Consider the following 27066-nt stretch of genomic DNA (forward strand, 5'->3'; position numbering starts at 1 on the left):
ATACAGTGTTGTATGTGAATTATATCTCTATGAAAATGGGGGTGGCACAGAATATTAGCTCTTTTACATAATATATTATTAACGGGAAAATTTGCAGAATACTGGTTACTTCATGCTCTAATATTTTGTTGTTAAAGATTAAAGATTATGCCGAAAGTAGCCACACACAGAAATGACCATAGGAACCATGCCATACATATATATGCATAGGAATATGTGCTGAAGGGCCAACATTCATTACCTCTGGCTTTCATGTGTCCACTGGCTCCATAAAGGGTCAGAGGCGGGAGGTTAGCCCGGGAAAGGGCGTAACCTTCAGAAAGGGCTGTGGCGACCTCTCCTTGTAAAGCCAGCAGATCGGGGCATGGGGCATGAAGGTAGAAAATAAATTATTCTGGAAAACAAAGTTGAAATTCCTAGACAGCCAAGTTTATGCATTGAGAATCACACCTTCTACACCCAAAATTATGTTGTTTTAATTTTAATATTTTTTATAATTTATTTAATTTACATTTGAGCACCAAAGCAAGAATCTTGTTTCAATCCGCTTAGATCAGTCCACAAAGAACATTAGGGCAGGCCTGGCAGCCTGCCCCGTGTTCGGGCTGAATGTACTGGGGTCCCACAGTGTTTGTGCCACAAGTCACTGGCCTTGCTCACAATTGCATCTGAGCTGTCCTGGGGAATATTTTCCAGAAACTTTGTTATCTTCTCTGAATTGTTCAGTGCCATTACTGTGAGTTTAAAGGTTAACAAAATTTCCACTGCTACAAACACTAGAATCTTACAGGATCCACTGACAACGTCATCCCAAACCCTCTGTGAACTGGATTCGGGCAAGCACCTGCGAAGCACCCCTTGAACCAGAGATCATAAGGCCGTCTGGACACTGCAGGGCACATGCTCAGGTGACTCAGGAGCCTGCCGTCCTCCAGGTGCAAGTACTGTTCAAAAGCCTTTGGCATGCCTGGCTGGTGTGGCTCAGTGGTTGAGCATCGACCTATGAACCATGAGGTCTGGGTTCAATTCCAAGTCAGGGCACAGGCCTGGGTTTGGGCTCGATCCCCAGTGTGGGGCGTGCAGCAGGCAGCCAATCAATGATTCTCTCTCATCATTGATGTTTCTCTCTCTTCCTGTATGAAATCAATAAAATAAAAGAAAAGAAAAAGAAAAAAGAAAGCCTTTGGCAGCTGGGTAAGGAGCCCCGGTAGTTGATGTTTAACTGGTTCGCCAAGCACCGGTGACCCAGTAGCAGTGGACACTGTCTCCCACCATCTCTTCCGGGGCCTTAGCAATGGCCGGAACACTTCCTCAGCCGGCCTCGTGGAGTGGAGGGACTTCGGGGCAACTTTGCAGACTCCAGCGGTACCTGCGTGCCTGCCACCTGCGGAGACGGACTTCCACCCGGGCTGTGGCGGCCCTGGGAAAGCCGGCCGGTCGGGCAGGAAGGACAGCCAGGTGCTGCCCTTAGACACGTCACCCGCGGCGTGGGGCTCAGGTGCAGGCAGGGCCCTGCGAGCACCTTCCATACCGCTGCGCGGAGCACGGGCGAGCGGAAACCTTGGGCTAAAAGGACAAAGTTCCTCAATATCCGAAAGGTCATCTTTTAGGAGAGTTTCTAATGATTTTTCAACTCCGCTAAAACCCACTTTCCCATAATCTAGGAACGGAAGTTTCTGGGAGCCCTCAGTCACCTTTCCCTCTAGCGGTGGGGACGCTGGTCAGGCCGGGGGCGCTGCCCGCGGGGGCGGCGGGGGCGCAGGCCGGACCGCGGGGCGGGGCACCAGGGCGGCGCCCGCCCGGGACAGCCCGCCCCCGCCGCGGCCTGTTTTAATTTTTAAAACCAAGTGTGTGTGTTTATAATAAAGAAATGGTCGTCGTTGCCTTCCCACATGTCCTCTTCTAAGTGAGTCCATTCTCTTACTAGCACCCGTTCTCAGCTGGTCCACTCACATTCTCTCTGGAGAATTTGAAACTGGAATACTAAGGGAGTAAATTAGGAAGAGCAAGAGAATGAAGCAGGTGCAGGGATGGAGATGACAGCCAGGATGGGTCCTGAGAGACGAAAGGGTAACATTGATTCCTAATAGCTATTTCAGCCCATTTGACCCTGGCTCTAATTAGCTTTAGATGCTGGTGAAGATAATAAATTCCCCACTGTTGAGCTAGTTGCAGTTCTCTTCCTATCAACTAGATCTCAGATCAAGCTTTTAACATGACGGATCCTTTTAATTTCTGAAGCATTCTTCCAGTACATGTCCCATTGGGAAAGATCACTGTTTCTTTCCCTTTGTCTCCATGGTTAGAGCTCTGTGTTCACTTGTTGGCTTGGAACAATTCTTTATCCTTCTACTGGCCTCCTACCACTATCTGGTTCACAAGAAAGGTTAGCAGATTTTAATATTTACCTAAGCAAGCTTTCCTTAGGAAGATAAATCAGCTACTGCCAAGGGAGAAAAGCATTGGCCAAACACAATGACTTGTAGAACATTTGCATCATTGCTTCTTTGTAGTTCTAAAGTTAATTGAAAGTTGCCCCATGCGCATTTAAATCCAATAATCATCTCTCTAGAATAAAACAGTGGGCGAAGATCAGGATGTAGGCACAGCGGGCTCCACTATCAAACTGCATTCAATTTTAAGGAGACTAGAGGACTGCAGGCATTTTCAGAGGCACAATCCAGGGATGTAGTGAGAGCCCTCGTTAGAAAGGCGCACATCCATGGTCCGTTTCCAGCCATACCTCCCTCTGTGTATGGGCACATTTGGTTGAATAATTTCAATATGCAAATTTATTGGTGTTCCTACTGCATGCAAACACTGTACTATGTCTAACAACGAATGAATTTAGTAATTTGAAAAGCATTTATCAAGCACCCACTATGTACTTAACACTTTGCTCAGTGCTGGAAGCATCGCTATGATTAATGTCCTCCTCTTACTTTTGAGGAACAGCACGTCACTACCCTGGTTCCCAGTTCTCCTGTCTTAAATGAGAGAAGAGAAATAGATAATTTCTAAGATCACATCTAGGTCTATACTTTTTGATTCTCAAAAATTTCCCCTAGATATTTGTACTTCTTTTTGTTGTGTGTGGGGAAGTTGTTGTTGTTTTAGTTCAACAAGAAGTTTACTAATACAATAGAGGCTTAAACAAAGTTTTCAAATATTCATTACAAAAATTGGATATTTTGAAAATCTGTATCACAAAGTGTTCAGTAGTACAATGCTTCTCTGTCAGAGGTTAATTCTTTCTCTATGGAATTTTATGGATGCTTGGTCTTTTTAAAGAATATATCTTTATAGATTTCAGAGAGGGATGAGAGGGAGAGAAAGATAGAAACATCAGTGATTAGCTGCCTCCTGCACACCCCCTACTGGGGATGGAGCCTGCAATCTGAGCATGTGCCCTTGACCAGAATCGAACCCAGGACCCTTTAATCCACAGGCTGACACTCTATCCACTGAAACAACCCAGCTAGAGCTGGATGCTTGGTCTTTATTCAAGACAGTATGAGGCCAGAATCACAATCTTCAAATCATAAAATTCTGACTAACTGCCTAATATGGCTATAACCCTGCCAGATCTCTATGGGATAAACATGCTGAGGATACTCTAGGCCAGTGGTCGGCAAACTCATTAGTCAACAGAGCCAAATATCAACAGTAAAACGATTGAAATTTCTTTTGAGGGCCAAATTTTTTAAACTTAAACTTCTTCTAACGCCACTTCTTCAAAATATACTCTCCTAAGCCGTGGTATTTTGTGGAAGAGCCACACTCAAGGGGCCAAAGAGCCGCATGTGTCTCGCGAGCCTCAGTTTGCCAACCACGGCTCTAGGCCAAGGACCACTATAGCTGAGGCCTTGACCCAGATCTCCAATGAATGCTCTGTATGATTATCTAGGCATCCCCACCCTGGCACCTTCGGCCTGGACTGCATCCTGCTCCAATCCAGGCCCAGGGCATTTTCCGTGGCACCCACATTGGAGACAAATTTTAAGAGGGATAATCAATCCCAACGTGAAGAAAAGGCATCCAAGAGAAAGATCCAAAAGCTGTTCCCAATCGAAGAAAGATTTTTTACATGGTGCTCTTAGCACTAAGAAGTCCACCTGTAGCATCAGTGAAATTGGACATTTTGGAAATCTGTATCACAGTAATATGGCACTAATGTTTCTAAAGCCAAATGGTAACAGATACCTAAAGGAGAGAAAAGTTGAAGGTATCTGTTCTCTAGAGTTCCTGGAGACTGTAGTCTGGCTATTAGTTAAGGATAGAAAATAATTATGGAAGACCCAGGCAGGAGGAGAATGGGAGGAAGGCAAGAAGTGAGTGGTAAATCTTTCAGGGCAATCTGTGGAATTCCAGTGGGCAATAATGTAGGGTCTGAATGATTTTCTGTAAAGGACTTATATACTCAGATTAAAGTTTAACTAACCTTCCACCTCCCTTTGGGGTTTCAGATTATTCCTTTGGATTTGGCCAGCATGAGCATCTATAACCATTAAGGCTATAGGCAGGAAGGTCTAAGAGTTTAGATTAGAGACAAGATAATTATAGTTTAGAGCAGACATCAGGATACCTGAAGCAAGATGTAGTTTAAGCAAAAGGAGCTCCTATTCAAAGAGCCTTAAACACCACATAATTATCTTAACTATATAAATTTGCTCTATTTGGGTCTAAAAATCCTAACATCAGAGGCCCTGGAGTGATGGTCTAACCGTGGATAGGATTTCTGATTTTTTAAAATGAATTTATCTGACTTAGATATAATCTTAAGGTGAGTAAGAGACTTAATTAAATGGCTCCAATGGTAAAGGGGATACTAACATTTTATCAGTATTTTTCTTCATACACTATTGGTTCTAGAAAAACAGAATTGCTCCAGATTCTTCAAAGATACCTGCCTAGGTTTGTTTGCCATTAAGTGTCTGAGTACCAGACACTGTTCTAGGACCTGTGGATCCTAAAGCAAACAAGTTAGAGTTTTCATTCTGATTTGTAGTCCTTTTCTATGGACTGCTCTTTGCCTCTACACCTTAAAATTCTGTCTTTAAAATTGTAATACAAATGCTTCCTCATCCATGCATTTGTTCAACAAATACTTGTTGAACTCTTACTGTGTTCAGACTCCTGGTTCAGGCAGAAGGATACAACAGTGGGAAAAGATACCACTCATTCAGCATGTAGCCTATGGGTGAACACAGACACTAAAGAGGCTAAAATGAGGGTGCTATAAAATAACGAAGCTCCCAAAAGGAGGGATGCCGAAGTGCTTCTCAACGTTTCTCACATTGCAGCATAGTTAGGAGATTGCTCTAGGCTGGAGGTGACTGGCCGGGATATCTAGCAGTAACAGGCTCTGCCTGGCTACCCAAGGACTGAGGGGATCACTGACTCAGCCCACAGGTACTCCATTCACAGCATACTTGTTGGTCTGGTTTAGGCTAAGACCTGAAGGATATGTAGAAGATGCTAACTAAGGAAAGAGATATTCAGGGCCCTTCAGCCATCCACTTGACAAATCTTCATTGAGCATCTACTACATGATAGACACTGAACACAGAATCTGTTGTTTGAGGACCTTTTACTCTAGTGGAGAAGACAGACAAATGGACAGGCAATTACAATACTATGAGATAAGTGCTCTGATGAAGATAAGCTCAAAGGGTTATGGGATTTTACCCAAGTTTGAGGAATCAGAGAAGATTTACAAGGTGGTAAAATATAAGCTTAAACTTTCAGGTAGGTGGTGGGAGTAGAAGTGGGAGGTGGGAAAGGGATTACAGGGAGAAGGGAGTATGGTAAAAGTGAGATAATCATGGCACATGATTACTAGTATCTTCTTCTGCTATCCCATAAGCCCTGTGATCAGTGTGGCATTTTCTTTCACACCCCTGTGCTTTCCCTATACTCCCCTTCCCTGATTGGCTAACTCATGCCTTGGGAGTTAGCTCAAAAGTCACATCCTTTGTGAAAGACTCCCCCAGGCAAAATTAGCCTTTCCTCCTTTCTGCATCTAGAGTGATGACCAAAAATCTGGGCACATTATCTGACGGTGAATTCTTTTTCTGTTATGTAAACTATTTTACTAGAAGCTATAGATATGGAAATTAAAGCATGTTTTATTCATTTAATAACTTGTCTTTAATAAAAGGAAAAATAGATATAACAACCAAATATTATATTACCTGTCATTATTTTTGTTATTTATCTACTTTCAAAAATGGGTGTGGGATTTTGTCAAATGCATTTTTTGTGTCTATGGATATGATCATGTGATTTTTGGCTTTCAATTTGTTTATGTGATGTATCACATTTATTGATTTGTGGTTATTGTACCAACCTCGCATCCCTGGAATAAATTCCACTTAATCATGGGGTATGATCTTTTTAATGTATTGCTGGATGTGATTTGCTAATATTTTGTTGAGGATTTTAGCATCTATGTTCATCAGGGATATTGGCTTGTAATTCTCTTTCTTTGTAGTGTCTTTATCTGGTTTTGGAATTAGGATAATGCTGGCCTCATAAAAAGAGCTTGGAAGTGTTTCTTTCTCTTGGATTTTTTGGAATAGTTTGAGAAGTACAGGTGTTAGTTCTTCTTTGAATGTTTGGAAAAACTCCCCTGTGAAGCCATCTGGATTGGGCTTTTGTTCACTGAGAGTTTTTATTTTATTTTACTAGAGGCCCGGTGCATGAAATTTGTGCACGGGGGTGAAGAGGGAGGGTGTCCCTCAGCCTGGTCTTGGCCTGCAAAGACGCCAGCATCACTCACCCTGGCCTCTAGCCAGAGGTTCCTCCTCTCCTTCTGCACAGCCTCTGGGAAGATGCTTGTCCTGGGGCCTCCTCACGGCCCCAGCCCACGGCGCCCTGCAGCTCAGGTACTCGGGGGCTTGGGCTTTCAGGTCCGGCTTCCTCGCCTGGTGTGGTGCGCATCAGCTGCCATGGGAGCCTTGCCTCAGGAGTCGACCCCTTGGACCATACTACTTGCGAGTGTGTGTGTGGGGGGTGGCCTCGGTGGCAGTGATTTGATGACTGTAACGTGCCTGCCGGACACCCCTGCGCCTTGGTGCCATGCTGGTCGTTTCTGGACTGCGGGCTGGGGCTTCCAGTCTGCGACTGGGGCTGATGGGCTGCAATTGGGGGTGCAGGTGGAGGACCCCGGCACCCATAGGGCTCCGTCAGCATCAGGAACTGGAAAAATCCATTTTTCTGGTTCCTCCCCTCCCTCTACAGCCCCACAGGCCCCTTCCCTTCCCTCTGCGCTGCCAGCCGGCCGGGGCACGGACACTGGGCTCACACCGACACTGGCGATGCAAGCTCAGCATCCCGCTCCCAGTCCTCTGGCCTGAGGCCCCTCCCCTCCCTCCACGGCCAAGGAGCAGATGCTGGGCTCCCATTGTGGGCCAGCCTGCCAGCGTCTGCTGTGGGCGCCGCCATTTTTGTCATGGAGTGATGGTTAATTTACACATTACTCTTTTTTTTTTTTCAATTTTTTTAATTAAGGTATTATACGTGTACATATCTTACCATTGCCACCCCCCACCCCACTCCCATATATGCCCTCACCCCCCAGAGTTTTGCATCCATTGGTTATGCTTATATGCATGCATACAAGTCCTTTGATTGATCTCTTATCTCCCCCACCTCTCCCTAACTTTCCCCCTGTAATTTGACAGTCTGTTTGATGCTTTACTGTCTCTGTATCTGTCTTTTTGTTCAAGTTTATAATGTTCTTTATTATCCATAAATGAGTGAGATCATGTGGTAATTTTCTTTGATTGACTGGCTTATTTCACTTAACATAATGTTCTCCAATTCCATCCAGGTTGCTGCAAATGATGAGAATTCCTTCTTTTTTATGGCAGCATAGTATTCCATTGTGTAGATGTACCACAGTTTTCTGATCCAGTCATCTGCTGACGGGCACCTCGGCTGTTTCCAAATCTTAGCTATGGTGAATTGTGCTGCTATGAACATAGGGGTGCATATATCCTTTCTGATTGGTGTTTCTAGTTTCTTCGGATATATTCCCAGGAGTGGGATTACTGGGTCAAATGGGAGATCCATTTTCAGTTTTTTGAGGAAACTCCATACTGTTCTCCACAGTGGCTGCACCAGTCTGCATTCCCACCAGCAGTGCACGAGGGTTCCTTTTTCTCCGCATCCTCGCCAACACTTGTCGTTTGTTGATTTGTTGATGATAGCCATTCTGACAGGTGTGAGATGGTACCGCATTGTCGTTTTGATTTGCATCTCTCGGATAATTAGTGACGTTGAGCATGTTTTCATGTGTCTCTTGGCCTTCCTTCTGTCTTCTTTTGAAAAGATTCTATTTAGGTCTGTTGCCCATTTTTTTATTGGATCATTTATCTTCCTTTTATTAAGTTGTATAAGCTGCCTGTAGATGTTGGAGATTAAACCTTTATCAGTGATAACATTTGCAAATATGTTCTCCCATAGAGTGGGCTTTCTTGTTGTTTTGTTGATGGTTTCTTTAGCTGTGAAAAAGCTTTTTATTTTGATGTAGTCCCATTTGTTAATTTTCTCTTTAGCTTCCATTGCCCTAGGGGCAGTGTCAGTGAAGAATTTCTTTTGGCATATGTCTGAGATTTTGCTGCCTGTGGATTGCTCTAGTATTTTTATGGTTTCCCATCTTATGTTTAAGTCCTGTATCCATTTTGAGTTTATTTTTGTGTATGGTGTAAGTTGGTGATCAAGCTTCATTGTTTTGCATGTATCTGTCCAATTTTCCCAACACCATTTATTGAAGAGACTGTCTTGACTCCACTGTATGTTCATGCCTCCTTTGTCAAATATTAATTGAGCATAGTGGTTTGGGTTGATATCTGGATTCTCTATTCTGTTCCATTGATCTATATGTCTGTTCTTGTGCCAGTACCAGGCTGTTTTGAGAATAGTGGCTTTGTAATACAGCTTGAAATCTGGTATTGAGATCACGCCTACTTTATTCTTCTTTCTCAGGATTGCTGTGGCTATTCGGGGTCTTTTTTTATTCCAGATGAATTTTTGGAGAGTTCTTTCAAGGTCTGTGAAATATGCCATTGGTATTTTAATGGGGAGTGCATTGAATCTATAGATTGCTTTGGGTAGTATGGACATTTTAATGATGTTGATTCTACCAATCCATGAACATGGTATGTTCTTCCATCTGTTTACGTCTTCCTCTATCTCTTTTTTCAGTGTCCTGTAGTTTTCTGCGTATAGGTCTTTTACCTCCTTAGTTAAGTTTATTCCTAGGTATCTTAATTTTTTTGGTGCAATGGTAAATGGGATTGCCTTTTTAGTCTCTCTGTCTGTAAGTTCACTATTGGTGTATAGAAAGGCCATAGATTTCTTGGCGTTAATTTTGTATCCTGCTACATTGCCGAATTCATTTATTAAGTCTATTAGTTTTTTGACGGAGTCTTTCGGATTTTTTATGTACAATATCATGTCGTCTGCAAATAAAGACAGCTTTACTTGTTCTTTTCCAATTTGGATGCCTTTTATTTCTTCTTCTTGTCTAATTGCAATGGCTAATACTTCCAGTACTATGTCAAACAGGACTGGTGAGAGTGGGCATCCCTGTCTTGTTCCTGTTCTTAGGGGAAATGTTTTTAGTTTTTGTCCATTGAGTATGATGTTTGCTGTGGGTTTATCATATATAGCTTTTATTATGTTGAGGTATGAGCCTTCTATTCCCACCTTGTTGAGAGTTTTTATCAAGAAAGGGTGTTGGATTTTGTCAAATGCTTTTTCTGCATCAATTGATATGACTATGTGATTTTTGTCTCGCAATTTGTTTATGTGATGTATCACGTTTATTGATTTGCGGATATTGTACCATCCTTGCATTCCTGGGATAAATCCTACTTGGTCATGGTGTATGATCTTTCTGATGTACTGCTGGAGCCGATTTGCTAGAATTTTGTTGAGGATTTTGGCATCAATGTTCATGAGGGATATTGGTCTGTAATTCTCTTTCATTGTGTTGTCTTTATCTGGTTTTGGTATTAGGGTGATGTTGGCTTCATAGAAGGAGCTTGGAAGTGTTCCTTCTTCTTGAATTTTTTGGAATACTCTGAGGAGGATAGGTTTTAGTTCTTCCTTGAATGTTTGGTAAAACTCTCCTGTGAAGCCATCAGGCCCCGGGCTTTTGTTTGCTGGAAGCTTTTTGCTGACTGCTTCAATTTCGTCCATAGTTATTGGCCTATTGAGCTCTTTAGATTCTTCTTGATTGATTTTTGGAAGGTTATATTTTTCTAGGAATATGTCCATTTCCTCCAGGTTGTCCAGTTTGTTGGAATAGAGTTGTTCGTAGTATTTTGTAACAATCCTTTGTATCTCAGCGGGGTCTGTTGTTATTTCACCTCTTTCATTTCTGATTTTGTTTATTTGGGTCCTCTCTCTTTGCTTCTTGGTGAGCCTGGCTAGAGGTCCATCAATCTTGTTTATCCTTTCAAAGAACCAGCTCTTGGTTTTGTTGATCTTTTGTATTGTTTCTTTGGTCTCTATGTCATTTATCTCCGCTCTGATCTTTGTTATTTCCTTCCTTCTGGTTACACTGGGCTTTTCTTGCTGCTCTTTTTCTAGCTCTTTGAGTTGTAGGGTTAAGTAATTTATTACCATTGCTTCTTGTTTTTTGCAATAGGCTTGTAGAGCTATGAACTTCCCTCTCAAGACTGCTTTCGCTGTGTCCCATAGATTTTGGATTGTTGTGTTTTCATTGTCATTTGTTGCTATGATGTTTTTTATTTCTTCCTTGATCTCTCTGGTGACCCAGTCATGGTTTAATAGCATGCTGTTTAGTCTCCATGTGTTTGATTTCTTTGGATTGTATTTATTGTAGTTGATTTCCAATTTTATGCCACTGTGATCTGAGAAGATGCTTGATATAATTTCTATCTTCTTGAATTTGAAGAGACTTTGCCTGTGACCCAGCATATGGTCTATCTTTGAAAATGACCCATGTGCACTTGAGAAGAATGTATATTCTGTGGCTTTGGGGTGAAATGTTCTGAAGATGTCAATTAATTCCATCTGGTCTAGTGATTCATTTAGGATTGCTGTTTCTTTGCTGATTTTTTGTTTAGAGGATTTGTCCAGTGGTGATAGTGGGGTATTAAAATCTCCTACTATGATTGTATAGCTATTAATCTCTCCCTTGAAATCCTCCAGGAGTTTTTTTATGTATTTGGGTGCTCCTATATTGGGAGCGTATATGTTTACCAGAATTATTTCTTCTTGTTGGATTTCTCCCTTTAGTATTATGAAGTGGCCTTCTTTATCTCTTGTTATGGCATTTACTTTGAGGTCTATTTTGTCAGATATAAGTATTGCTACCCCAGCTTTTTTTTCATTTCCATTTGCCTGAAAGATATTTTTCCATCCCTTCACTTTCAATCTGTGTGAGTCTCTTGTTCTGAGGTGGGTCTCTTGTAGACAGCATATATATGGGTCGTGTTTTTTTATCCATTCAGCTACTCGATATCTTTTGATTGGAGCATTTAGTCCATTTACATTTAAAGTTATTACTGAAAGGTATTTGTTTGTAGTCATACCTATTTTTGTGTCTGTATTCCTTCTTACCTGTTTATTATGTCTTTTTACAGTATTCCCTTTAGCAATTCTTGCATTGCTGGTTTGGTGGTGATAAACTCCTTAAGCCTTTTTTTGTCTGCAAAGCTCCTGATTTCCCCTTCAATTTTGATTGATAGTCTTGCTGGATATAGTATTCTTGGATTCAGTCCTTTGCTTTGCAACACTTTGTATACCTCCTTCCATTCACTTCTAGCTTGTTGTGTTTCTGTTGAGTAATCATTTGACAATCTGATGGGTGTTCCTTTGTAGGTAACTCTCTGTCTCTCTCTTGACGCCTTTAAGATTCTCTCTTTATCATTCATATTTGCCACTGAAATTATGACATGTCTTGGTGTGGGTCTTTTGGGGTTGATCCTGCTTGGGACTCTCTGTACTTGCGTAACTTTTATCTTTCCCATATCCGGGAAGTTTTCTGTCATTATTTCTTCAAGTAGATTTTCTAATCCCTGCTGCTCTTCTTGTCCTTCTGGCAGCCCTATTACACGTATGTTACTTCGTTTCATGTTGTCCCGAAGCTCCCTTAGGCTTTCCTCCTGCTTTTTAATTCTTTTCTCTAATTGCTGTTCAGATTGAGCTTGTTTCTGTACCTGATCTTCTAACTCACTAATTCGGTCCTCTGCTTCTTGTAGTCTACTGTTGAAACTTTCCATGGTGTTTTTGATTGTAGCTATATCAGTTTTCATTTCTTCCTGATTCTTGCATAAGTTGTTGATTTTCTCATCCATCCGATGTATAAATTCCACGACCATTACTCTAAACTCCTTTTTGGTCATGTTGCAAGCTTCAGTTTCACTGATTTCCTTTCTTGGCGACTCCACATTTTCTTTCCTCTGTGAGTTATTTCATTTCCCCATTCTGGCTATCACCAGAAAGCTCAAGCTTCCGTTTGCGTGGACCTGGGCCGTGTGTTGTGGTGACTTCGCTCCACCCGAATTTCACTGAAGTACTCTGACACTAGGACGTGTAGCTGCCTTTGGTTGGTGGGAACCAGACTTGCCCAGGGTCAGTGTCCCCAGTGTTCTGTGTGGTCTCGTGTGCACACTTAGAATCAGGGGCCCTGTCTGCACCACACTGTTGGTATGTGCCGAAAATGAGATCCTTAGCATGTGCCAGGAGTCAGAGTTTCCCTGTTTCTGCACCAAGACTCGAGTGTCAGAGTCTCTGTTGCCTTGTGCAGTTTCTCATTGAGAATCAGGGTCCCTGTGTGTGCATGCACCAACAATTGGGATCGCTGTCTCAGTGTGAATGTGCTGTGAGTCAGGGATCCCAGGCAGCTGTGTCCGGCGTGCCAAATTCCCTGAAGTGGAGCTGCGTCCTGTGTGTGTTCTCTCTACTGAGCCAAACCGGGTAGGGCGCACACTCTTAATTTCCTGAAGGTGAGCTGGCTCCGTGTACTCTCCCGGAGTCCCGGAAGGGGGGCGGAGTCTGTCCCAAAGGGGAAGCCCCTCAGTGCAAGCACCAAGATTCCCCGAAGGGGGAGCTGCGACCCGCAAGCCAAATTCCCCCAAATTCTCCGAAGGGGAGCCCTCTGTGTACACTGACAGATTTCCCCAACAGGGAGCTGCTTCTGTCCCCCCACACGCCAAATTCCCTGAGGGGGAGCGAGTCCCTGCGCAAAGTTCTGCGGCTTGGGCGAGGGGCGGGTCTTTCAGTTAAAATGGCGCTGTCTGCGTGCCTGCGGGGAGGGGGTAGGCTCTTTGACTCACGCAATTCTGCCAGGAAGTCTGGGTTCTTGTTGTCTGTTGGTCTGAAGCTGTGATAGCAGTTCTCTGTCCCCAGTGGCTGCAGGGTCCTGGTTTGTTTAAGAAGCCAGGATCCGAGTCTCAGGCAGCTCTGTTTCTCAAGATGGCGTGGTCTCCGCGTCCGCACCAGGCGTGGAGATGTGTCCGCTTTGTGCGCGGGGCTCTGCCGTCTAGGACTGCCTGGTTAGGCAGCCCCTTGGAAGACCTGCAGAATCTAACTGACCCTAGCTCACACACACACACACACACCACACGTCTACACTCTCCTCTATGGGTTCCTCACTCACACTCTCTCTCTCCCTACCTTCCTGCCGGTCGCCATCTTCCCGGAAGTCACATTACTCTTTTATTAGATAGGATTACTGCTTCAATTTCATCAGTTGCTACTGGCCTATTCAGGTTTTCTGATTCTTCCTGATTCAGTTTTGGGAGATTGTATTTTTCTAGCAATTTTCTAGTCCATATCATCCACATTGTCCAGCTAGTTGGCATAAAGTTGTTCATAGTATTTTCTTACAACCCTTTATATTTCTGTGGTGTCGGTGGTTACTTCTCTGCTTTCATTTCTGATTTTATTTATCTGAGTCCTCTCTGTTTCTTGATGAGTCTGGCTAATTGTTCATCAATTTTGTTTATCCTTTCAAAGAACCAACTCACTTATTTTATTTTATTTTTTGTCTCTATGTCACTTATTTCAGTTCTAATCCTTCCTTGGACTTACTCCGGGCTTTTCTTATTGTCCTCTTTCTAGTTCTTTAAGTTGTAGAGTTAAACAGTATATTATTAATTTTTCTTTGTCTTTTGCTGTATACCAGAGATTTTGGGTCATTGTGTGTTCATTTTCACTTGTATCCAGAAAGTTCTTTATTTCTTTCTTGACTTCCTTGGAAACTCATTCATTGTTTAATAACATGCTATTTAGCCTCCATGTATTTGAATGTTTTTGGTTGTTTTTACTGTAGTTGATTTCTATCTTTGTGCCATTGTGATCTGAGAAGACTGATATGATTTCAATCTTCTTGAACTTGTAAAGACTTGTTTTGTGTCGTAACATGTGGTCAATCTTTGTGAATGATCCATGTACACTTGAGAAGAATGTATATTCTGCAGCTTTGGGGTGAAATGTTCTATAAATGTCAGTTAAATCTATCTGATCCAGTGTGTCCTGTAGAGTCACTGTTTCCTTGTTAATTTTTTGTCTGGAAGATCTATCCAGTGAATTCACCGGGGTGTTAAAGTTCCCTACTGTGACTGTATTGTTGTGGGTATCTCCGTTAAAGTCCTCTAGAAGTATTTTTATATATTTAGGTGCTCCTATATTTGAGGTTATATCCTCTTGTTGGATTGATTCCTTTAGTATTATGTAATGACCTGTTGTCTGTTGTGATGGTCTTCATTTTGAAGTCTATTTTGTAGGATATGAGTATTGCCACTCCAGCTTTTTTTACTTTTCTATTTGCATGGGCATTTTTTTCCCAGCTCTTCACTCTCATTCTGTGTGTGTCTTTTGTTCTGAGGTGGGTCTCTTGTAGACAGCATATAGTTCGGTCATGTTTTTGTGTCCATCCAGCTACCCTATGCCTTTTGATTAGAGCATTTAATCCATTTACATTTAGGGTTATTATTGCTAGGTACTGATTTATTGTCATTTTAAATCTGTATGCCTAGGTTTCTCTCTTTTCTTCTCATTACAGCAGTCCCTTTAGCATTTCTTGTAATGTTGGTTTGGTGGTGATGTACACCTTTAGCCTTTTATTTTGGTCTGGGAAGCTCTTTATTTGACCTTCTATTCTGGATGATAGCCTTGCTGTGTATAGTAATCTTGGTTTCAGATCCTTGCTTTCCATTACCTTGAGTACTTCATGCCATTCCCTTCTGGCCTGTAGAGTTTCTGATGAATAATCAGGTGTCAGCCTTGTGGGAACTCCTTTGTAAGTAACAGTTTGCTTTTCTAGCTGCCTTTAAGATTCTCTCTTTGTCTTTAATTTTTGGCATTTTAATTATGATGTGTCTGGGCAGGGCCTGTTTGGGTTCTTTGTGTTTGGGGTTCTCTGCGCCTCCTGAACTTGTGTGCCTCCTGAACTTCTTATCTCCATTTCACTTATCTCTTTTTCTGGAGAATTCTCTTGTTCTTTCATTTGGGGGTTGTTGGTTTTGTTGTTGTTGTTTTTTTGTCTCCTCATTTTGGCTGCCTGCTTGGTTTGTGTCTATGCATTAGGTAGATCTGCTACACCTGTCAATCTCTAGTTCAGGACAGTGTCAAATGCTGTTTCTTGCTAATTAGATCAGGAAAAGATTGAAAGTCTCCAGAGACCACCTTTGTCTACAGACAAAGGATTCCATTTCGAATTGCTCTCAAGCAATTGTCTAGCAGTGTGACAAGAGTTTTATCAACAGGGTGGGGCAATTTCTTCTGCCTGGAGGCTAATTGCTATTCTCAGTCTCTTACTGGGCCTCAGCAACTCCGCACCGCACTGTGAGGCAAGGTGTTTTCCAATAGGGTGGGTCAACTGTCTTTCCCCCATGCAAGGCCGCCTGTATAGAAAATATCTGGGTGAGAAAGATGATCTCCACAGCATGAAGGAATGACTAAGCACAGAAAACCAGGTTGTCTGTCTTCTGAGCTCTAACTCCAGAACCCCAATCCCGGTTTCTGCTCACACAGCTCCAGTCCACTCTGCCTTCCCTCTGCCAGAGCTCCAGGTGAGTGGCTTCACAAGGAATTTTTGCATTGGCCCTTTAATAAGGTGCCTGAATTTCCAGCCATCTTCCCTGGCAGACAGCAACCCTGCTGCTTTTCACAGACAGATGTTATGTGTGTACCCTTCACAGTTCTGGTGCTCTCTGCTGGAAGACCTGTCTTGGGGATTAGACTCCAGAGTTCTCAGTGGCAACCCCCCACAGCTGAGATATCTCTCCAGAACTTCAGCTGCTGACTGTGGGAGCCCAGCCAGCCCTTTCGTGCCTCTGCCCCTCCTATTTGTCTCTATGCGGTCTCCACTTTCAGTCCTCAGTTATCAGGGTTCTCTCCAGTGAGTCTTTGTTGATTATTCAGGAAGTTTTTCTGAATTTTAGTTGTAATTTCAGTTTGGTCCAGGGAGCATGTCCTCTTATGCTGCTGCCATTTTTAATCACTTATTATTTATCTCCTTTCAAAATTGATGGTAATGTGGTATATATACAAATTTAAAGAATTCATTTTGGGTATTTTACCACTTTAATTTATTTTTTAATTACAGATTACTTTCAGTATCATACAAATTTTGCTACTGTCTGTATGGTAGTCTCTGAACACTTATTTGGATTATGATGATTTAAAAAAATTTTTAATGAAATTTTAAAATTGTTGACTATATTACAGATGTCCCCCATTTCCAACCCCTTTGCCCCACTACAACCAAACCTGGTCCCACCCCAAGCCTTAACCACACTAGTGTCTGTGTCCATGGGCTATGTATATATGCATACAAGTTTTTTGCTTATTTGCTTTTAGTTGCTTCCCCTGCTCCCTCTGAGCAATCTCAGTCTGTTCCATGTATCCATGCATCTGGACCCATTTTTTTTGTCAGTTTATTTTGTTCATCATATTCCACATATAAGTGAGATCATATGACATTTGTCTTTCTTTGACTGGCTTATTTCACTTAGCATAATAATCTCCAGGTCCATCCATGCTGGGTAAGAGATCCTCTTTTTCTACAGCTGCATTGGATTCCATTGTGTAAATGTACTGCAGCTTTTTTATCCACTCAGCTACTGATGGGTACTTGGGCTGTTACCAGATCTCAACTATTGTAAATAACGCTTCTATGAACAAAGGCGTGCATGTATTCTTTCTGATTGGTGTTTTCTGATTCTTAGGATATATTTCTAGAAGTGGGATCACTTGGTCAAACAGCACTTCCATTTTTTAAATTTTTTGAGGAAATCCCATACTGTTTTTCCATAATGGCTGCACCAGTCAGCATTCTCATTAGCAGTGAACTAGTGTTCCTTTTTCTCCACATACTCATCAACACTTGTTATTTGTTGATTTATTTATTTTTAAAATATATTTCTTTATTGATTTTAGAGAGGAAGGGAGAAGGAGAAAGAGATAGAGACATTAATGATGAGAGAGAATCATTGATTGGCTGTCTCCTGCACGCCCCCTACTGGGGGTCGAGCCCGCAACCCAGGCATGTGCCCTTGGCCGGAATCAAACCTGGGACCCTTCAGTCTGCAGGCTGACGCTCTAGCCACTGAGCCAAGCCAGCTAGGGATATTTGTTGATTTATTGATGGTAGCCATTCTGGCAGGTGAGATATCATTGTAATTTTGATTTACATCTCTTTGATGATTAGTTACATTGAACATTTTTTCATATGTCTCTTAGCCATCTACATGTCCTCTTTGGAGAAATGTCTATTCTGGTCCTTTGACCATTTTTTTATTTGGATTGTTTATCTTCCTTTTGTTAAGTTGTATGAGTTCTTTATATATTTTGGAAATTAACCCCTTATCAGATATATCATTGAAAGATATGTTCTTCAATAAAGTAGGTTCTCTTTTCATTTTTTAAAAATATTTTTTATTAATTTTTTACAGAGAGGAAGGGAGAGGGATAGAGAGTTAGAAACATCTATCAGCTGCTTCCTGCACACTCCCTACTGGGTATGTGCCCACAACCAAGGTACATGCCCTTGACTGGAATCGAACCTGGGACCCTTGAGTCTGTAGGCCAACGCTCTATCCACTGAGCCAAACCGGTTAGGGCAGTTCTCTTTTCATTTTGATGATGGTTTCTTTTGCTGTGTCTCAGGGCCAGCCTGACAAGTTGAACCGGGCTGAGGTAGGGAGGTGGGATTGGAGAAAAGAAAGGAAGACAGGACAGCAGGGTCAGGAGGTGTACGAGTCTTCGAGAGGCTGTAGCACCGTTTATTAATTGTATAATGCCTTTTATACACAAAACACTGAATAGGAGGTCTGTGAAGAGGAATGTACTCTTTGTTCCTCTTAATCTCTAAGGGAGAGATAGAGCAGAAGGACAAATTCTTGATACAGCAAATCTCAGTAAAATAGTTACAGACTTCTTGGTAAGCCATGAAAGGCTGTTCTCATTCAACAAAGGTTGCTCTCATTCTACTGATAACCGCCATCCAAACAAGTCTGGGAAAGCTGTGTGGGTAAGGGTCCCAGCCTTGCTAGCCCCTTCAGGTGCAAGGACCGTGTCAGCTTACACCCTAGCACCAACAGATCCCCCTTTTTTTATTTTTTAGTCTACTAATAATAAAAGTAAAATTTAAACATTAATAATAAAGCTCTAATATTAAAACAATTTTAAACAATGCCAATGCAAAACTAAATTACATACATATTATCATTTTCAAAACTTGAATGTTAAGAGCAAAACTATGGCTATTAAATAATAACCCTACCTAATAAAACAGTAATATGCAAATTGACCGTACCTTCACTATACCCATAAGCCACGCCCACCAGCCAATCAGGAGCAAATATACACATTAAACCAGCAAAGATGATGGGGGGAGGGGACAGCGCCCACTGCCGGTGGAATCCAAGCCATCATGGTAGACTGGGGCAGGCGGTTAGTGCCGGCAGCTGGCTGACAAGGTCCTGGATAGGGGCTTCAAGTCAGCCGCCACCAGCGGCGGCTGACTCGAAGCCCCGATCAGGGATCACGGACCATGGCAGGCAGCGTGGGTTAGCGCCCGCAGCCGCCTACCCAGGTCCGCCATCACGGATTATGGACCAGGGCAGGCGGTGTGGGTTAGCACAGGCAGCCACCTGCCCAGGTCCGCCATCATGGATCACGGACCAGGGCAGGCGGCGTGGGTTAGTAACAACAGCTGCCTTACCAGGTCCGCCATCACAGATCACGGACCAGGGCAGGCAGCGTGGGTTAGCACCGGCATCTGCCTGCCCAGGTCCGCCATCATGGATCATGGACCAGGGCAGGCGGCGTGATCACGGATCACGAACCAGGGCAAGCAGCGTGGGTTAGTGCCGACAGCTGCCTGACCAGGTCCCGGATAGGGATCACGGACCAGGGCAGGCGGCGTGATCACGGATCACGGACCAGGGCAGAAGGCGTGGGTTAGCACCGGCAGCCGCCTGACCAGGTCCCCGATAGGGACTTGGAGTCTAGCATAACAAAAATAATATTCAGCAAAAGCAGGAGACAAGGTTTCATAAGTTCTCCCCCAGGTCACCACTGTTCTCTTATACATTTTAATTATCCCAGACTTTGCCTGATGGGATTTTCTTTAGTTTCATTTTCTGAGAGTTCATTATTGGTGTATAAAAATGCCATCAATTTCTGGATGTTAATTTTATATCCTGCTTCTTTGCTGAATTCATTTTTTTAATCTAGTAGTTTTGGATGCATATAATATCATGTAATCTATGAGTAATGACAGTTTTACTTCCTCCATTCCAATTTGGATGCCTTTTATTTTTTTCTTCTTGTCTGATTGCTGTGGCTAGGACTTCCAGTAGTACTATAGTGAATAAGAGTCATGAAAGCAGATATCACTGTTTTGTTCCCAATCTTAAGGGAAATGGTTTTAGTTTTTGCCCATTAAGTATGATGTTCGCTGTAGGTGTGTCATATATGGCCTTTATCATGTTGAGGTATGTCCCCTCTATTCCTACTTTCCTGAGAGATTTTTTATAAAAAACTAGAGTCCCAGTGCATGATTCATGCACTGGTGGGGTCCCCTCCCCTGCAGGCCTGATTGCCCCAAAATGCCCTCCCCTGCCAGCCTGGTCACCTCTAACTGCCCTCCCCTGCCAGCCTGGTCACCCCTAACTGCCCTTCCCTGCAGGCCTCATCAACCCTAACTGCCCTCCTCTGCAGGCCTGGTTGCTCCCAACTGCCCTCCCCTGTTGGCCATCTTATGGTGGCCATCTTGTGATGACATGGGGCGGCCATCTTGTGACAACATGGGGGTGGCCATATTGTGATAATGTGAGGGTGCGAGGGCTACCTAGGCTTTTATTAGTATAGACTAGAGGCCCAATGCATGAAATTCATGCAAGGGGCTCGACTCTCGCAGCCACAGCAGCTTGCCTTGCCTCAGCCCTTGCAGCCACAGTGGCTTAGCTCAGCCCTCCCAGCCCTGGTGTTGTCTGGAAGGACGTCGGAAGGTCGTTCGGCTGTCTGGTCTAATTAGCATGTTACACTTTTATTATTATAGATGGGTGCTGGATTTTGTTGAATGCTGTTTCTGCATCTATTGATATGACCATGTGATTTTCTCCTTTATTTTGTTTATGTGATGTATAATATTTGTTGATTTGCAAATATTGTATCAGCCTTGTATCCCTGGAATAAATCCCACTTGATCATAGTGTAAGACCTGCTAATGTATTTTTAATTCTGACCTGCTAATTTAGCTGAGGATTTGGCATCTATGTTCATCAGATATATTAGCCTACAATTTTCTTTCTTTGTAGTGTCTTTATCTCATTGTGGAATTAGGATAATTCTGGTCTCATAAAAAGAGCCTGGGCCGAAACTAGTTTGGCTCAGTGGATAGAGAGTCGGCCTGCGGACTCAAGGGTACCAGGTTTGATTCCGGTCAAGGGCATGTACCTTGGTTGTGGGCACATCCCCAGTAGGGGGTGTGCAAGAGGCAGCAAAAAAAAAAAAAAAAAAAAAAAAGAGCCTGGAAGTCTTGAGGAGGATAGTTGTTAGTTCTTCTTTGAATGTTTGGTAAAATTTGACTGTGAAGCCATCCTGCCAGGACTTTTGTTTGCTGGAAGTATTTTTTACTACTGCTTCAATTTCAGTAGTTTTTATTGATCTTCTCTGGTTTTATGATTCTTCCTGATTGAGTTTTTGGAAGATTGTATGTTTCTAGGAATCCATTTTGCCCAGGTTGTCCAATTTGTAGGCATTTAATTGTTCATAATATTTTCTTACAATTCTTTGTATTTCTGTGGTGTCCGTTGTTACTTCACCTCTTTCATTTATTTAGTGGGTTCCTCTCTCTTTGTTTCTTGATAAGTCTGGCTAAAGGTTCATCAATCTTGTTTATCCTTTCAAGCAATCAGTTCTTGGTTTCATTGATCTTTTGTATTACTCTTTTAGTCTCTATGTCATTATTTCCTCCCTCTACTTCATTTGGGCTTTTCTTGTTGTTCTTTTTGTAGTTATTTTAGTTTTAGGGTTAGATAGTTTATTTGAGACTTTTCTTGTTTCCTCAGGTAGGCCTATAATGCTATGAACTTCCCTCTTAGGACTGCTTTTGCTATGTCCCATTTATTTTGGGTTGTTATGTGTTCATTTTCATTTGTTCCCAGGCACTCTTTTATTTCTTCTTGATCTCATTGGTAACTTATTCATCATATATAATAAAGATGTAATATGCAAATGGTCATTATACCATGAAGCGTAACAACAGACCACATAACTACTGGATCACGGATCAGCAGGAGGGTGGGGCAGTGAGCTACAAGAAGGCAGGGGAGAGCTACAGGAGGGGGCATGGCAGCAAGCTATGAGGGGGAGACAGGGGGCGGAGGGAGCCACAGGAGGGTTGGGCAGCAGGCGGAGAGCTACTGGAGGGCAGCAGTGAGCTATTGGAGAGCTACTGGCACATGGATTCGTGCGCAGGGCTACTAGTTGTTTAATAACATGCTATTTAGCCTCCATGTGTTTGAATGTTTTGGGGAGTTTTTACTGTAGTTGATTTCTATCTTCATGCCATTATGATCTGAGAAGATGCTTGATATGATTTCAGTCTTCTTGAACTTGTAGAGACTTATTTTGTGTCCTTACATGTGGTCTATCTTTGAGAATGTCTGATGTACACTTGAGAAGAATTCATATTCTACAGCTTTGGGGTGAAATGGTCTGTAAATGTCAATTAAATGCATCTGACGGAGTGTGTTGTTTAAGGTCATTGTTTCCTTGTTGAAGATATATGCAGTGATATCAATAGGATGTTAAAGTTCCTTACTGTGACTGTATTACTGTCAATCTCTCCCTTGAATACCTGTAAGAGGATATATATATATTAGAGGCCCGATGCACGAAATTCATGCAAGAGTAGGTCTTCCTTCCTCCAGGTGCCAGCAACAGCTTCCCTCTGGCACCCGGGATCTGGGCTTCCCTTCAGCCACTGGCAGGCACCTGGCTTTGTCTGGAAGGTCATCCAGAAGGATGCCTGGTCTAATTAGCATAATATATATAAATATGTGTATATGTGTGTGTGTATGTATATATATATATATATATATATATATATATATATATATATATGTGTGTGTGTGTGTGTGTGTATATATATATATATATATATATATATATATATATATATATATCTTTGCTTCTATATTGGGTGCATGTATGTTTACCAGAGTTATATACCTCTTGTCAGAACCACCCTGTAAGCAGTATGTAGTGACCTTCTTTGTCTCTTGTTATGGCTTTTGCTTTGAATTCTATTTTGTCAGATATAAGTAGAGATACCCCTGCTCTTTTTTCCATTTGCATGGAAACATATTTTCCATCCCTTCACTTTCATTCTGTGTGAGCAGTCTCTTTAACATTTCTTGCAATGCTGGTTTGGTGCTAATAAACTTCCTTAGCCTTTTTTTTTTTGGTCTGGAAATATCTTTATTTCATCCTCAGTTTTTTTAATGAAAGCCTTGCTGGATAGAGTAGTCTTCATTTTAGATCCTTGATTTTCATTACTTTGAATATTTCGCATCATCCTCTTCTTCCCTGTCTTGTTTCTGTTGAGAAATCATCTGGCAGCGTATGGGAGCTTCCTTTTAGGTAACTAATTGTCTCTCTCTTGCTGCCCTTAAGATTCTCTCTTTGTCTTTAACCTTTGCTATTTTAATTATGATGTGTCTTGGTGTTGGTCTCTTTGTGTTGATATTGTTTGGGACTGTCTGAGGTTCCTGAACTTGTATAACTTTTCCCTTCACCAGGGTAGGGAAGTTTTCTGTCATTATTTCTTGAAACAATTTCTCTATCCCATGCTCACTTTCTTCTCCCTCTCATGCTCCTATGATGCAGATGTTATTACATTTCACATTTTACCAAAATTCCCTTAAACTGTTCTCAGGCTTTTTGATTAATTAATTAATTAATTTAGCTGCTCTGATTGAGTCATTTTTTTTTCTACCTTGTCTTCTAATCCATTGATTTGATCCTCTACTTCTTCTAACCTACTGTTAATTCCTACCAGTGTGTTCTTTACTTCAGATATGTCATTCTTCATTTCCGGCTGATTATTTTTCATGGTTTCTATGTTCCTTTTCATGCTGTTGAGCATTCTAAAAACCATTACTTTATACTCTGATAAATTGTTTGCCTTCATTTCATTTAGCTCTTTTTCTCTGGAGATTCCTCCTGTTTTTTTCATTCGTGGCCTGTTTCTGTTTCTCCATTTTTGCTGTTTCTTTGTGTTTGTGTCTTTGGATAAGACTGTTATGGGCAGGATCTAAAAGGCACGGAGGATCTCTGGGCACTCGCAGCTTCGCCCGGACCCTGAGCGGGTGACTCTGTCCCTGTGCCCGGCCGCGCCCTGCCTGGCCCTCCGCCCCTCAGGTTCTTTTTGTGATTTTGAGTAAACTTCCAGCAGGACTATGAAAGATTATGATGAACTTCTCAAATACTATGAAATATATGAAACTATTGGGACAGGTGGCTTTGCAAAGGTCAAACTTGCGTGCCATATCCTTACTGGAGAAATGGTAGCTATAAAAATCATGGATAAAAATGCACTGGGGAGTGATTTGCCCCGGATCAAAACAGAGATTGATGCCTTGAAGAACCTGAGACATCAGCATATATGTCAACTCTACCATGTGTTGGAGACAACCAACAAAATATTCATGGTTCTTGAGTATTGCCCTGGAGGAGAGCTGTTTGACTACATAATTTCCCAAGATCGCCTGTCAGAGGAGGAGACCCGTGTCGTCTTCCGTCAGATCGTTTCTGCAGTTGCATACTTGCACAGCCAGGGCTATGCTCACAGGGACCTCAAACCGGAAAATTTGTTGTTTGATGAATATCATAAAATAAAGCTGATTGACTTTGGTCTCTGTGCGAAACCGAAGGGTAACAAGGATTACCATCTACAGACATGCTGTGGGAGTCTTGCTTATGCAGCACCCGAATTAATACAAGGCAAATCGTATTTGGGATCAGAGGCAGATGTTTGGAGCATGGGCATACTCTTATATGTACTTATGTGTGGCTTTCTACCATTTGATGATGATAATGTTATGGTTTTGTACAAGAAGATTATGAAAGGGAAATATGAGGTTCCTAAGTGGCTCTCTCCCAGTAGCATTATGCTTCTTCAACAAATGCTTCAGGTGGACCCAAAGAAACGGATTTCTGTGAAAAATCTATTGAGCCATCCCTGGATCATGCAAGATTACAACTGTCCTATTGAGTGGCAAAGCAAGAATCCTCTTATTCACCTTGATGAAGATTGTATAACAGAACTTTCTGTACATCATAAAAACAACAGGCAAACAATGGAGGATTTAATTTCATTGTGGCAATATGATCATCTCACAGCTACCTATCTTCTGCTTCTAGCCAAGAAGGCTCGGGGGAAACCAGTTCGTTTAAGGCTTCCACCTTTTTCCTGGGGACAAGTCAGTGGTACCCCATTAACAAACGTCGAGTCAAAGAACCTGAGTTTAGAAGATATGACCACAAGTGATGAAAATTATGTGGCTGGATTAACAGAATATGAATGGTATGAAGACAATTCATCAATAGGTGTGGCTACTCCCCAAACACCACAGTTTGCCAAGCATTGGACAGAATCAAACGGTTTGGAATCTAAATCATTAACTCCAGTTTCATGCAAAGCATCTGCCAATAAATTAAAGAACAAAGAGAATATATATACTCCCAAGTCTGCTGTAAAGAATGAAGACGGCTTTGTACTTCCAGAGCCAAAGACTCCAGTTAATAAGAACCAGCACAAAAGAGAAATACTCACTACCCCAAATCATTACACTACACCCTCGAAAGTTAGAAACCAGTGCCTGAAGGAAACCCCAATTAAAATGCCAGTAAATTCTGCAGGAACAGAGAAGTTAACGACAGGGGTCATTAGCCCTGAGAGGCGGTGCCGCTCAGTGGAACTGGATCTCAATCATGCACATGTAGAGGATACTCCAAAAAGAAAAGGAACCAAAGTGTTTGGCAGCCTTGAAAGGGGGTTGGATAAGGTTATTACTGTGTTTACCAGGAGCAAATGGAAGGGCTGTGTCAAAGACGGACCAAGAAGACGAAAGCTTCACTATAATGTGACTACAACCAGATTGGTGAATCCAGATCAGCTCTTGAATGAAATAATGTCTATTCTTCCAAAGAAGCACGTTGACTTTGTGCGGAAGGGCTATACACTGAAGTGTCAAACACAGTCAGATTTTGGCAAAGTGACAATGCAGTTTGAACTAGAAGTATGCCAGCTTCAGAAAGCCGATGTGGTGGGTATCAGGAGGCAGCGGCTTAAGGGTGATGCCTGGGTTTACAAGAGATTAGTGGAAGACATCCTGTCTAGCTGCAAGGTGTAACTGACGGATGGTTCCCATGCTGCTGGAAGAGGATGGGTGTGATACAGAGACTGGTGTGATTGGTTTGATTTTCAAAGTCCATTGGAATGACAAACTCCTTTTTAAAGAGCTATCTTAAAGACCAATATATTTTTGTTCTTAAACAAAAGATACTATTTTGTGGATGAATCTAAGACTAGCCTATCTGTCATTATCTGTTCTGTCTTTTTTTAATCATATGGCTCTGTGTATTAACAACTGTTGACTTTCCTAGACTCACTCCCATATGTGAATGTAGGCTCTTAACTACGTCTCCTTTTAATGTGTGATTTCTTTCTGAAATAAAACCATTTGTGACTGTCAAAAAAAAAAAAAAAAAAAAGACTGTTATGCCTCCCAGTCTTGATGAAGTGGACTTCTTGTGGGACCCAGTGGTGTAGTCTCCTTGATCTTCTGAGCTGGGTGCTCTAGGAATGTCCCTTGTGTGGGTTATTTAGGCCCTCCTATTGTATTTGGATTTTGATTGCTTTTTTCTCATTCATGGGTGGGCTCAGCCCTCAGGCTTGCTGACTGAGGCTTAACCCCAAACACATTGTGCCAGTTGTTATACAGGTGCTGACAGAACAAACAAGATAAAACAAGACAAAATAAAAAAGAACACAAAAAACAAAACAACAAAAATTCTGGAAAAGGAAAGAAAGAAAAAAATGCTAAAAGACACAAGAACAAAAGAATTAGGGGAGAGAATGAAAAAAAAAAAAAAGAATATGGAACAAAACATTTTCTCTGCTATTTGTGCAACTTTGGATTTTTCTCTGATGTTGAATCTGGCTCCTTGGTGTGTCAGTCCTAATCCTCCTGAGAGGTTCTCTGGTGGAGGTCAATGTAAGTCCCATCCCTGCCTAGTGCTGGACAATTTGACTGAAGCATGGCAGTGTGGAGCCCCATATAGTCTGGCGGGGGTAGGGGGTAGCTCCATTGCCCAGAGGCTGGGTTTGCTTTGGGTCTCACACCTTGAATGTCCCTGTTCTGAGCTTGCTTCCCTTTCCCACCATGGAACTGGACTCTGCAGGGGAATCATGGTCTTTTCCAGGATGGTTTGAGCAGACTTGGTTAGGGGTGGTTCCCGTAGATTGTAGGAGAAATGGGGGGTATTCCTTTCCTTCCAATACCT

At 42.3% G+C, this 27066-nt stretch overlaps 1 protein-coding gene and 1 pseudogene across 1 annotated transcript; one reads left to right on the forward strand and one right to left on the reverse strand.

Annotated features, from left to right (window-relative positions):
- Window positions 1–570: 570 nt before the first annotated feature.
- Window positions 571–4508, reverse strand: LOC103304931 (TBC1 domain family member 7-like; annotated as a pseudogene).
- Window positions 4509–23957: 19449 nt separating this feature from the next.
- LOC129151166 (maternal embryonic leucine zipper kinase-like) lies at window positions 23958–26335 on the forward strand. The gene has a single exon (XM_054725128.1). The coding sequence runs from the start codon at window positions 23958–23960 to the stop codon at window positions 25911–25913; it is 1956 nt and encodes a 651-aa protein (XP_054581103.1). The 3' UTR covers window positions 25914–26335.
- The last annotated feature ends 731 nt before the right edge of the window (window positions 26336–27066 follow it).

The sequence above is a fragment of the Eptesicus fuscus genome, chromosome 2, assembly GCF_027574615.1.
Source record: "Eptesicus fuscus isolate TK198812 chromosome 2, DD_ASM_mEF_20220401, whole genome shotgun sequence".
NCBI lineage: Eukaryota > Metazoa > Chordata > Mammalia > Chiroptera > Vespertilionidae > Eptesicus > Eptesicus fuscus.